A 12,877-nucleotide genomic window follows, 5' to 3' on the forward strand; every position below is an offset into this window, starting at 1 on the left:
ATATTATTTTATTATTATTATTATATTATTATTATTATTTTATTATTATTATATTATATTGTTATTATTATTATTATATTATATTATTATTATTTTATTATTATTATATTATATGTTGTTATTATTATTATTATTATATTATTATTATATTACTTTATTATTATTATTTTATTATTATTATTATTATATTATATTATTATTATATTATTATATTATTATTATTGTATTATTTTATTATTATTATTATTATTATAAAAGTTCTCAATACTTCATAAATCATTTTTATTTATTTTATATATTTATTGTTTTTAAGATTATAGATTAGATTAATACAGAGGAACATGCTGATAAATGCTGCTGTATAACAAGATGCTCATAATATAAATAAATATACACTGTATGGCCAAAAGTATTTGGACGCCTGACCGTGAGCTTGTTGGACGTCAGTATTAAAACAGAGCGACCCTCTGTGAGATCCCCTCATCTAGAACAACAGCCGCTCTACTATATAATAATAATAGTAATAATAATAAATTAATATTAACAAATAGTAATAATAGTAAAATGATAACATTAATAATAGTATATCAGTATCATCAGTAATCAGTATAATAATAATAATTAATAATAACAATAACAAGAATAATAATAACAATAATAATAATAAATAATCATAATAATAATTTAAAAATAATAATAATTCAATCATAATAATAACAGTATTATTAATAATAATAATAATAATAATAAATAATCTGACATGATGTTGTGGATGTTATGGTGCAGAAAAGTAAAAGCAGCACTGACTCACAGCAGCAAAGCTTTTTATTACAGTAAAGCCTTTGATATGATGATAAAGCTTCTATATGTAATAATTCCATACGATAGATGCATATTGATCTGGTGCGTGTGGAACGTCCTGGTTTACGTTACAGATTCTGTTAACACGGCAGCGTTTTATTCTCCAGCTGGACTGAAGCGTCTGTGTGAAGGTCAATTCATGCACACGAGCGGCGTCCAGAACCTCAGAGCAGAAGATCAGGAGGGATCGGGAGGACGAGGAAATACGGAGCACCGGGTCAGAATGCTTATAAAATACTGACGTGTTTACAGGGAAACACGTGTCAGCCAGATCCAGACCTGTCAAACTACACAGGAATAAAGGATTCACGAGAAGATCGTCGATTACAGCACATCGTGTCCTGACCGTCCTTTTATTATTAATAATATTTAACTACAGACTGGCTGTGTCTCAAATCACACACTAATACCATCACAAAAAAAAAAGAACCGAACATTAGATTAGTATTTTACTATTTTATTTCTGCATGACCTCCCTTGTTCTCCCAATTTAGTCGTAGCCAGTTCCTTTACCTCTGCTGGAGACCCTGATGGTGTACAAGGAGGGTATATTTTCCTGACACGCCCTCCCTCCGACGCATGGGTTCTTACACAGCGTTTAAAACTCTGCCCACTTTTTAGTCCCGTCTTTTCTCACCCAGCAGACTAGATGGCCAATTTTGTCTGCTGCACTGTCTGCACTGCCAAACGTGCCTGCTAGGGGGCGCCCAGCTGACTGGTAGCAGAGCTGAGATCCGAACTCAAAGAGGCCAGGACATTTGGTCATTTCCAATTCCCTTCTTCTGCTTCTTCTGGCGTATGTCCTTAGACCTTCAGCTCTGTTGTTGCTAGCCAGTCTAGTGTTTCGTCATCCAGATCTGTTAACCCACGAGCGCCATTCGGTGGCCGGAATTTGGGGCAGCTGGTCATCACATGTTCCACTGTCTGTAATGGGTCCCCACATTCACAGTGGGCACTGTCTGCAAGACCCCACTTCTGCATCACTGCTCCAAAGCGTCCCACCCCTGTCCTCAAGCGATTAAGGGTTGTCCACTCCTTACGGGTGAGGTGCTGGCCAGGAACATCTGTTGGATCTTTAATATAGTAATGAAGCGTAGATTCATTCAATTCCCTAATCCAGTTTCTCTGCCACTGGCACTAGCACCCGCCTCTTCCAACACATGAGAAGTCGCCGAAAGCTTCTTTACACCAGTCAGCAGTGGATTCCGTAGTGGAAACCGTATCCCACCTCCCTAATTTGGACACGCCCAACTGTGTCTGTTAAGCACCTGTCCAGGTTGGTAGCACCACTAAAACTCTCTTTTAACGCCCATCTGATTTTCTCTGACCCGCCAAAACGTACCCGGCATCAACGACATCCAATAGATCTTTCAGCCTCACGTCAGCAGCGCTACAGAATAGCAGTTAGCATGAACGCTCTTGGGAGGGTGGTCCTAATGTTTTGGCTCAACTATTAAACGTTATACAGTCCAAATTCATGTTATATACGATTATAAACGATTAATATCGCTGTTTTAATGTAATAACAGTTACCTAGCTAAACGATCCGCTACGGCATGTTGCTATAGAAGTTTACAGCTGCACAGTGGTGCCACCTACAGGTGAAAGTAAGAAATGTCCAATAAATGCGTCCAGGAGAGACGCTGCAGGCTGGATTTAATCAAAGGGTTTAATATGAGGTATAAAATCATTTCAAGTCGTGATGTGTGATTTGAGACAGCGAGACAGGTCTGTACTTTTATTAATAAGGAATGATGAAGTCTCGAGAACATGTTAAAGCACGGCTGGTTTCAGAATCGGGGCAGTTTACTAGCAAATAATGCAGGTTAAAATATAAACATCCTACGTCTGATACTTCTGGTCTTATTGTGATTATTATTTTCTATGATTATTAATATTAATAATGATGTTGGTTGGGGGTTAATAAAACGCAGGTGGATTTAGGACTGGACGGCAGGATTTGTTACGCTGCCCTCTGTGCTCACACAGGTTATAAAACCTTATAAAGGTGATATGTGCTTCATGTATTCAGGACGGACACAGAGAAACAGACGACCTTCCTGCACCGAGACCCTGAACAGGTGGTACAGGGTTTAAAATCCCAGATTAAAGACACACAGAGACAGATTATTAACTCTATATGGTACGTGTGGTTAATCTGACAGAGAGAATACTGATACGGTTATAATAAGAGTGAGAGGAGCGGTTATTAGCGTGACGTGAGGTCAGTATTATTGTTAGCTCATGCAGCGCTACTAGGACGGTGTTTAATCATGCATGCACTATTATTTATCCTATCGTACGCTAGAATATATCTCATATTAAAGGAAGCGCGGGTGTGAATACTTCTGTCTGTACACGAGCGTACGAGCTCTCCAGCATCATGACAACGGCAGGAAATCATTTAGACATAAATCAGAACGATACAGGTCAGGTACAGTGGCAGTGAGAGTCTCTTTGGTGACCTGCATCAGTGGAAACCCCCCCCCCCCCCCCCCATAACAAAAAAAAAACCAAAAACCCTCAACACCCCCCCCCCCCCTTCCCCCAAACACACACAACCTTACAGACCCTCACACACCAGGGCCGTAGCATTTCATTATTTCATTAGCATTCCGCTAACTCAATCACATCACGACTCATTTGCTATCACACTCGGCTGCCGGTAGCCTAGCATGCTAATTAAGGTACAAGTGCTACTATTAGTGCTAACAAGCTAGCCGGCTATTGCATAAATAATCCAGAACTCTTAATCGCTTCATTTTAAACTGATAAACAAAACTAGCTAGAAACTACAGGTCTAAATATCTAAATATAATTGCAGTTTATTTTGCTGAGTCAGATTGCTACCACCGATGCTAAGCTAAGCACAGAATGAACTCGGGAAGCAGAATCCTTCATTTATTTTGGGGAGTTTGGGGTTAATTGCTGCTGCAGGCTGAGCTGAACAAAAACACGACCAAATTATTTATTCAGATGTTCTGATTCATCTGATTTAGCCTTATAATGGGTTGTTATTTCATTTCTTAAATTAGTCGCTTACAGACGTTAATGTCCTCATGGACGGAGGGTGGCAGTGCCCAGGAATCAGTTTCTGACCATAATTAATAGCAAAATGTCAATAACTGACGAAGGTGAGAAATATCGTTATACTTGGAGGTACGGATGGCATTTAGGGATCAAGTTGGGTCTAATCAAGCTTGGGTCATCTGTACCAAAGGGTATTGGTTCCTTTTCCTTGGTGGTGGGTTTAAGTGTCACATAGTTTCAGAATTTAGTTCAGTTCTGGTTGAAAGGTTCTGGAACCTCAGTGGAACTACACATCTAAGTGCTCTGTTAAAGGGCTCAAACCACGCCCGCTACACCCAGTCTGATTATCTATGTTCTGGCTACGGCCTGGTCCTCATTATCCCTCCCAGAGACATAAAACAAACCCAAACCAATAAAACAACGTCCACAGTCCGAGCGTAGTATAAATATTGTGTGTGTGTGTGTGTGTGTGTGTGTGTGCATTAATAATGCGCTGAGTAACATTTACTTCATCAGATCCCAAAATCCAAGTCCACCATCAAGACCCTTTCTGTACTTTAATCAACTATTGGTCCGAATAAAATTGGTGCAGTGGTATTGGCCAATCAGAATGTTTCTCTATTCCAGGGGTTGGTGGGTCAGGTATAAATCCCAGCCTGAAGGTTCTCACAAGGACAAAATAATTGAGCTGTTGTTGCCTTCTGGATAAATATGATGGTATTTAGACCAGCACTATCTTGGACATCTATGAGCTTAGTGTACGTAAATGGGCACTTGGTGTCTCCTCCAAGTGTGCCATGCTGCCCCATGAGTTGAAGGTTGGAACACTTGGCAGCTTCAAGTACAAAACTGGCATCTCTGGTAGTGGGAATGGTGGCATGTCTTTCTCCCTTATAAAGGAGACAGCGCCCATCTTGGCCGCTTGGGGTGCCACCTTTCCAAAAGGGAGCCACTGCCTGTGGGAGTCAAAGCTTGCCAAGTCACCCAATATTCTCAAAGCTGGTTGATGTTACGGTGCAGCTTAAGCTCTAGTTGGTGGCGTTTTGGATAAACATCACCCCTCGACTGTCCTTCCAGACTGGTCACTTTTGTGCAACATGGCAACTTCAGCAACTGTGTCTGAAGTAACGATGATAGCTAAATTGGCAGCATGTTTATAAGTCAGTCGCTTACAGACGTTAATGCCATCGTGGACGGAGGGTGGCAGTGCCCAGGACCATAATTAATGCCAAAATGTCAATAACTGACAAACTAGTGGTGGTGGGTTTAGGTGTGACAGAGGAAACCTAGAGGACTCATCCCTGACCCCCCTACCTAAAGAAATTTAGGTTACATTAAAACCTGAATGTATTTAACCCCCATGAAGTGATGCTGGCACTGGGCAGAAGTCGTCGTGCCCGGACTTGGTGGCAGACTTGGACTTTAGGAACTGATCACGCTATTTTGGGTCCACAATCACAGACAGGAATGTAACGTTAGCATTAGTGTTATATATGGAATGATATAGTGGCTGGCAGTCGCTTGCGTACGGTCACTCGTTAGCTTGTGCGTGGCCGTGGTGTAGCTCTTCACCCCCTGTGGGTCGAGAGGGGCGTCCTCTTGGAGCTGGCAGTTTAATGATGGTCCCTTGTGCTACGATTCATAGCGGTTTGGCTACAATTTGGGCTACAAGCAGGGGTACATGGTGGCGTAAATGGTGCATAAAGGATTAAGGTAATGGTGAAGGGCGCTGGTACCTTAGAGTTCTTCAAAGTCACTCCTGGAATACAGTCAGAGACATTCAGACGGTCCTTGGTGCACCTGGGTTCTTCTGTGGTACATTAAACTAGAACAAGCTGGTCAATCCATCCCAGAAGTCCAGCTATACATCGGTGAGCATCTTGGTAATGTTGACGTAGTTGGTGTTGGCGAGGGTGCAGTTGCCCGTTTTAAGGTTCTCCTCGCGGAAATCCTCGTTGCTGTTATTGACGGCCTCCTGAATCTCCATGTAGTCGGACTTGCTCATGGTGGAGATGCTCTGGCTCTTCTTGAGTTCCTCTGAGTCTATCTTAGGAACGCTGGTCACGTTGAGGTACTGCGCCTGCTCCTCACCCTCCGTCTCTCTGTGGTAGAAGTAGTTGAAGTTTGAGACGATGACCGGCACGGGCAGAGCGATGGTCAGGACGCCGGCGATGGCGCACAACGAGCCGACGATTTTACCGCCGATGGTGGTGGGAACCATGTCTCCGTATCCGACTGTGGTCATGGACACCACGGCCCACCAGAAAGCGTCTGGGATGCTAACGAACTGTGAGTCCGGTTCATCCGCTTCTGCGAAGTAGACGGCGCTGGAAAAGAGGATAACTCCGATAAACAGGAAGAAGATGAGCAACCCGAGTTCTCTCATACTCGCCTTCAGGGTCTGTCCTAAAATCTGAAGACCTTTGGAGTGGCGAGACAGCTTGAAGATCCGGAAAACACGAACGAGTCTGATGACTCTGAGAATCGCTAAGCTCATGGCCTGCTGACCTTGCTGACCGTCTTCCGGACTCTCGGCCAGTTCCGTCCCCAGTGTTATAAAATATGGAATGATGGCGACGATATCGATGATGTTCATGATGTTCACGAAGAATCCCGCTTTGCTTGGGCAGGCGAAGAACCGGACCAGGAACTCGAAGGAGAACCAGATGATGCACAGCGTCTCCAGGATAAAGAAGGGATCGGTGAAGTAGGTGGACTTGTAGCGCATGGTGGAGTTGTTCTCGCTGTTGTAGACTTTGTGGTTCTCCATGTCATCGCTACGGAAAATGGGAAGCGTTTCCAGGCAGAAGCTGACGATGGAAATCAGGATGACCTTCACTGAGATGATGGCAATGATCCGGGCGGGGCCGGAGCTCTCGGGATACTCGAAGAGCAACCAGACCTGCCTCTGGAACTCATTCTCAGGTAAAAGTTTCTCTTCCTCTTTGATGAATCCTTCATCCTCCCGAAAAATCTCAATGGCCTCTTCGCCCAGCTCGTAAAACCGTATCTCCTCGGAGAAGATGTCCAGGGTCACGTTCACGGGCCGCCGCAGTCGCCCGCCTGACTGGTAATAATACAGAATGGCGTCGAAGCTGGGTCGGTTCCGGTCGAAGAAGTACTCGTTCCGCAGGGGGTCGAAGTAGCGCATCCGTTTCTTGGGATCCCCGAGTAACGTGTCGGGGAACTGCGACAGGGTCTTGAGCTGCGTCTCAAATCGCAGACCCGAGATGTTGATGACGACGCGCTCGCAGTACTCATGGTCAGCCTCGGGGTCGTAGGTGTCCTGAGGTTGCCCCGGATGAGCCGCCGCTTCGTCCATCGGGTCGCCCGTGGCCACCGTCATGATGAGAAGGTCTTATTCAGGAAGATCTTACGAGGGAAGGGTTGGGTACGTTCAACACCCCCGTCTAGATCCTCTCAAACATCAGGTGAAGATCTGAGATGAGCTGTAAAAAGCAGAAAGAATCTCAGAAAATGCAACAGATTCTTACATTTTGTTCTGTGTCACATTACTTTCTCTTTATAACGAGTAATGAGGAATTTAACGTTCAATTTTGGTCTTTCAGTAATTTAAAACCTTGGGGTGACACCACACATTCACATCTAGGGTTAGGGTTAGGGTTAGGTTAAAAAACCTAATCTTGATCCACATGTACTAGCTAATTATAGGCCAATTTCAAACCTTCCTTTTGTCTCTAAGATATTAGAAAAAGTCGTTTCCAAACAGTTATGTTCTTATTTGAATGAAAATTGTATTCATGAAAAATTTCAATCAGGATTTAGACCCAATCATAGTACCGAAACCGCATTAATTAGAGTAGTTAACGAGTTGTTAATGTCTTCTGATAATGGATGTGTCTCTTTTCTTGTTCTATTAGATCTTAGTGCAGCGTTTGATACGGTCGATCATAACATTTTACTGGAGAGGCTAGAAAATACAGTAGGTGTTAAAGGACTCGCACTCTCTTGGTTTCAATCATATCTGACTGACCGCTCCCAATTCGTTTATGTAAATAATAAATGCTCGGAAACTACAAAAGTAAAGTATGGTGTTCCACAGGGGTCGGTACTGGGACCGCTATTATTTACACTCTATATGCTTCCACTAGGTGAAATTATTCATAAACATGGCATAAAATTTCACTGCTATGCAGATGACACACAGCTGTATATATCAGCCAAACCAAATGATACTGACACAATCAGTAAGATAGAAGATTGTGTAAACGACATAAAAAACTGGATGTCGTGTAATTTTCTTTTACTTAATTCAGATAAAACAGAGGTTTTACTTGTTGGCTCTAAAGCTGCAAGAGACAAGTTGTCTAACCTGGTGCTAAACTTAAACACGTTCTCTGTTACTCCCAGCCCAGATGTAAAAAACTTAGGTGTCACAATAGATTCAGATCTTTCCTTTGATACACACGTTAATAATATTACTAGAGTTGCTTTCTATCATTTGCGTAACATTTCTAAAATAAGAAATATACTATCTGTTAATGACGCCGAAAAACTGATCCATGCGTTTATAACTTCTCGGTTAGATGATTGTAATGCTCTTCTAACTGGATGCTCTGGTAGATCCTTAAACAAACTCCAGTTAGTTCAAAATGCAGCAGCTCGAGTGCTAACTACAACTAAAAAATTTGACCATATTACTCCTGTTCTATCATCTCTACACTGGCTGCCAGTTAAATTTCGCATTGATTACAAAATACTTTTACTAACTTATAAAGCGCTACACGGTCTGTACCACAGTATCTGAGTGAACTTATTAATCACTACAGCCCAGCGCGTCCACTTCGTTCACAAGATGCAGGGTTACTTATAGTTCCTAAAATTAAAAAGATCACGGCTGGTGGAAGAGCATTTTCTTACAAAGCTCCACAACTCTGGAATAATCTTCCTGCCTCTATTCGGGATTCGGACACAGTCTCAATGTTTAAGTCTAGACTGAAAACATATTTATTTTCTCAGGCTTTTGATTAGTATAAACAAAGGCGCAGAGCTTGGGGGTTCTTGGTCATAGAAACTTGTGGTGATCAGGGATGTTGGGTTGCTGTCGTTCTGCCTCTCTTGTCCGATCACTCAGGTTTGGTGACGGTGGGGAGATGGGCGCTGATGTCCTGTGAAAGCCTTCATGACCTTGTTACCTGCTCGCTCTCCCTTTTAGTTATGCTGTAATAATTAGGGCTGCCGGAGTCTAAAACTCTCTGTAAAACTGTTTGTCAACTAGCATTGTACATTATTAACTACATTCTCTGTTGTTTTACCCCGAGGGCATTCTGATGGAAACCTGTTTACCCGCCGAGGTTAAGGATTAAAGTCGAGACTGCCGGGACAACGATGCTGCTCCTGTCAGATGTGACGGGTCTGGAGTAATTGCAACGACAAGAAATCACTACAGACTTTATTGAAGACTAGAGCGGATAACAACTCTATTATTATTTAATTGTTTATTTATCTATTTATTACCAGTTATGACTTTTAGATCATTTAATTCTGTGTTTGTATGATTTGTGTAAATCGTGTATTTATTTAAAGTATCCTCCAGGCCACCCATGAAGGATGGGCCCTGCTGAGTCTGGTTCCTCTCAAGGTTTCTTCCTGTAATTTTCAGGGAGTTTTTCCTTGCCACAGTCGCCCTCGGCTTGCTCAACAGGGGTTTTTGTATCTGTTGGTCCTGGATTTTGTAAAGTTGCTTTGAGACAATGTCTATTGTAAAAAGCGCTATATAAATAAAGTTGACTTGACTTGACATCTAGAGGTCTTGTCCTTTACACAAAGAGGTTTCATTGGATTCTCAGAATCTTTCAATAATAACAAAGACTGTTGATGGTGAAAGTCCTACAGTAATGTGCTCATAAAAGTTCCTAACCTGCTGGACTCCTAACTTAAGTTTATTAGATCTGATGGATGGAGATATCTGAGAGATGAGATGTGGTACCTCAACTCCAAATCTATGAAACTCGACGCCCTTCATGGAGAAATTTGTACCTTAAACTCGTCGCTTTGTTCGGCGCTCGGCTTGATCAGTAAACCCTGATCAGCGTGTGAATCTGATCTGAATCTGCATCAGTGTGGAATAAGGTGCAGATCCAGGGTTACAGCTCCACATGTATCTGTGTTTATCTGGATTCTCCTCCCTGTTTCACTTTTAAACTTGTGTTACAGCTCCAGCTTCTGAGAAATGGTGAGAATCAGAATCAGCTTCTCCCAGTCTAAAATAAAGCTTAACGTGGTTTAATGTAGTAAAAGAAGGAGACAGGAGCACTAAACTTCTCTTCATTATTACTGCTCATAAGTTCCTCCACTAATCACATTCCTCACTCGCTGTTTTACTACAGTAAGTCACGCTAAGTAAGTTTTGTGCACCGCCGTCACACTTCATAGGAAATAACGGCACAGCGGCACAGAAGCGGTTTGGTCTCTTCTCGTGTGAATGCGCCGGTGCTGAAGGGAATACAGTATTCCAACATCGAGCATCTCCAGCATTAAGAAGCGTCAGGAAACAATAAAGAAGTAAAACTAAAGTGCAGCTTTTATTGTATTGTTATTGATGTGTAACTGTTAGTAATTGTATTTCAGTGTGTTTATATTATATTTGTGTTATTTTCATTGTTTAAGTGTCAAAAACAACCTCATTATTTTACATGAGACTAAAATATCTGCAGCTCCACGGGAACAGGTTCTCCAAACATCCTTATGGGAGAAAATACCTCGAAACTCAACGTCTTTAAAACTCAACACCACTCCCAGAACCCACTGAAGTCCAGTTTTAAGGTACCGCTGTATCTGAGATCTGAGATTTTTGGATCTGATGAGATGTGAGATGTTTGGATCTGATGGATGGAGATATCTGAGATGTTTGGATCTGATGGATGGAGATATCTGAGATGTGAGATGTTTGGATCTGATGGATGGAGATAACTGAGATGTGAAATGTTTGAATCTGATGGATGAGGATATCTGAGATGTGAGATGTTTGGATCTAATGGATGGAGATATCTGAGATGTTTGGATCTGATGGATGGGGATATCTGAGATGTGAGATGTTTGGATCTAATGGATGGAGATATCTGAGATGTTTGGATCTGATGGATGGGGATATCTGAGATGTGAGATGTTTGGATCTGATGGATGGGGATATCTGAGATGTTTGGATCTGATGGATGGAGATATCTGAGATGTGAGATGTTTGGATCTAATGGATGGAGATATCTGAGATGTTTGGATCTGATGGATGGGGATATCTGAGATGTGAGATGTTTGGATCTGATGGATGGAGATATCTGAGATGTGAAATGTTTGGATCTGATGGATGGGGATATCTGAGATGTGAGATGTTTGGATCTGATGGATGGAGATATCTGAGATGTTTGGATCTGATGGATGGAGATATCTGAGATGTGAGATGTTTGGATCTAATGGATGGAGATATCTGAGATGTTTGGATCTGATGGATGGAGATATCTGAGATGTGAGATGTTTGGATCTAATGGATGGAGATATCTGAGATGTTTGGATCTGATGGATGGGGATATCTGAGATGTGAGATGTTTGGATCTGATGGATGGAGATATCTGAGATGTGAAATGTTTGGATCTGATGGATGGGGATATCTGAGATGTGAGATGTTTGGATCTGATGGATGGAGATATCTGAGATGTTTGGATCTGATGGATGGGGATATCTGAGATGTGAGATGTTTGGATCTGATGGATGGGGATATCTGAGCTATGTTTGTGTGTTTGCTTTTATCTCCAGGCGATCAATATTCTTCTCACCACTCACGCTTCAGTCATCCACAGTAAACCCATCGTTCTCTAAGTGCCCTACAGGTCAGTGGGATGGGATCTGAACCCCTCCCAGCGCAGCGTGCATTAGCGCTGAAGGTTTTGCATCATGTAGGACCCCATAAAACCCAGAGAGACACCAGAAGTCAGACTGAAGTATGAAATCCTACCTGTGGTGCTCAGAAGCTTCCAGGATCATGTGTAGGTCCTGACGGCAGCGCTGCAGAGCTCCTCGGCTGCTGCAGTGATCAGGTCCTCCACCCAGGTTCAGGAGGAGCTGCGGTACCGATGCCGTCATCCACGCTCACATCTCCGGCGCTCACACAAGATCAAACATCAGCTCGGAGGAACCGGACGGAGCTTCTGCGGCTTTAATGGCCTGGAAAGATGCTGAGATGAGCAAACCCCCCCATCCCACCCCCACCCAGCCAGCAGCAGCACGTGTGTGATCAGGAGCGTCGGGTCTCCTGACTGCATCAGATATCTGCAATGAACAAAGTGTTGGGGGGGGGGGGGGGGGGGGTGTCAGTCCGACTCTGTATACAGAATAATAATAAATATCATCAGATTATTTATTTATTATTCATTCAGTGTAACGATCGATCATGCTCGTCTTTCACTCTGCTGATTTCTGCTGCTGCCACTTTAGCTGGAACTAATGTCCATATAATTATGAACTAAATCTATTTAATCATCTCATTTAGTACAAAAAATGTTTGTTATTAACAAATAAATAATGAATTAATAAAAAGAATGATTTTTTATATGTTTTATATATTATTATATATACTGTTATTTTTATCATTATTACTATTATATTATTATCACTGTTATTATATTACTGTTGTTATTTATTAATGTTGTTGTTTTTGTTATTAATATCATTATCACTATTGTTTTTATTATTACTATATAATTATAATATTATTTATTATTTTATATTTATTATATTTTTATTATTATTATCATTAATATTATTATTTATTATTTTTACATTATTATTATTTTATTATAATAATTATTATTATTGCTATTTTTTATTATTTTATTATTATTATTAATAATATTATTTTTATTATTATTATTATTATTATTATTTACATTTATTATTATTAATGTGTTATATTTATTATTGTTATTATTATTATTATTTATATTTATTATTATTATTTATTTTATTATTCTTT

The 12,877-nt window shown here is 41.2% G+C and overlaps 1 protein-coding gene across 1 annotated transcript; it reads right to left on the reverse strand.

Moving 5' to 3' along the window:
• Positions 1–5,267: 5,267 nt before the first annotated feature.
• LOC134307493 (potassium voltage-gated channel subfamily A member 2) lies at positions 5,268–11,969 on the reverse strand. The gene is made up of 2 exons (XM_062990486.1): positions 11,861–11,969; positions 5,268–7,340 (listed from the first exon to the last, which is right to left on the reverse strand). The coding sequence occupies exon 2, from the start codon at positions 7,235–7,237 to the stop codon at positions 5,753–5,755; it is 1,485 nt and encodes a 494-aa protein (XP_062846556.1). The 5' UTR covers positions 7,238–7,340; positions 11,861–11,969; the 3' UTR covers positions 5,268–5,752.
• Positions 11,970–12,877: the final 908 nt, after the last annotated feature.

The sequence above is a fragment of the Trichomycterus rosablanca genome, unplaced genomic scaffold (assembly GCF_030014385.1).
Source record: "Trichomycterus rosablanca isolate fTriRos1 unplaced genomic scaffold, fTriRos1.hap1 scaffold_278, whole genome shotgun sequence".
Lineage (NCBI taxonomy): Eukaryota > Metazoa > Chordata > Actinopteri > Siluriformes > Trichomycteridae > Trichomycterus > Trichomycterus rosablanca.

Excerpts from the sequence above, each read along its gene's own strand:
- LOC134307493 (XM_062990486.1), bottom strand. The coding sequence starts at position 7,237 with ATGACGGTGGCCACGGGCGACCCGATGGACGAAGCGGCGGCTCATCCG.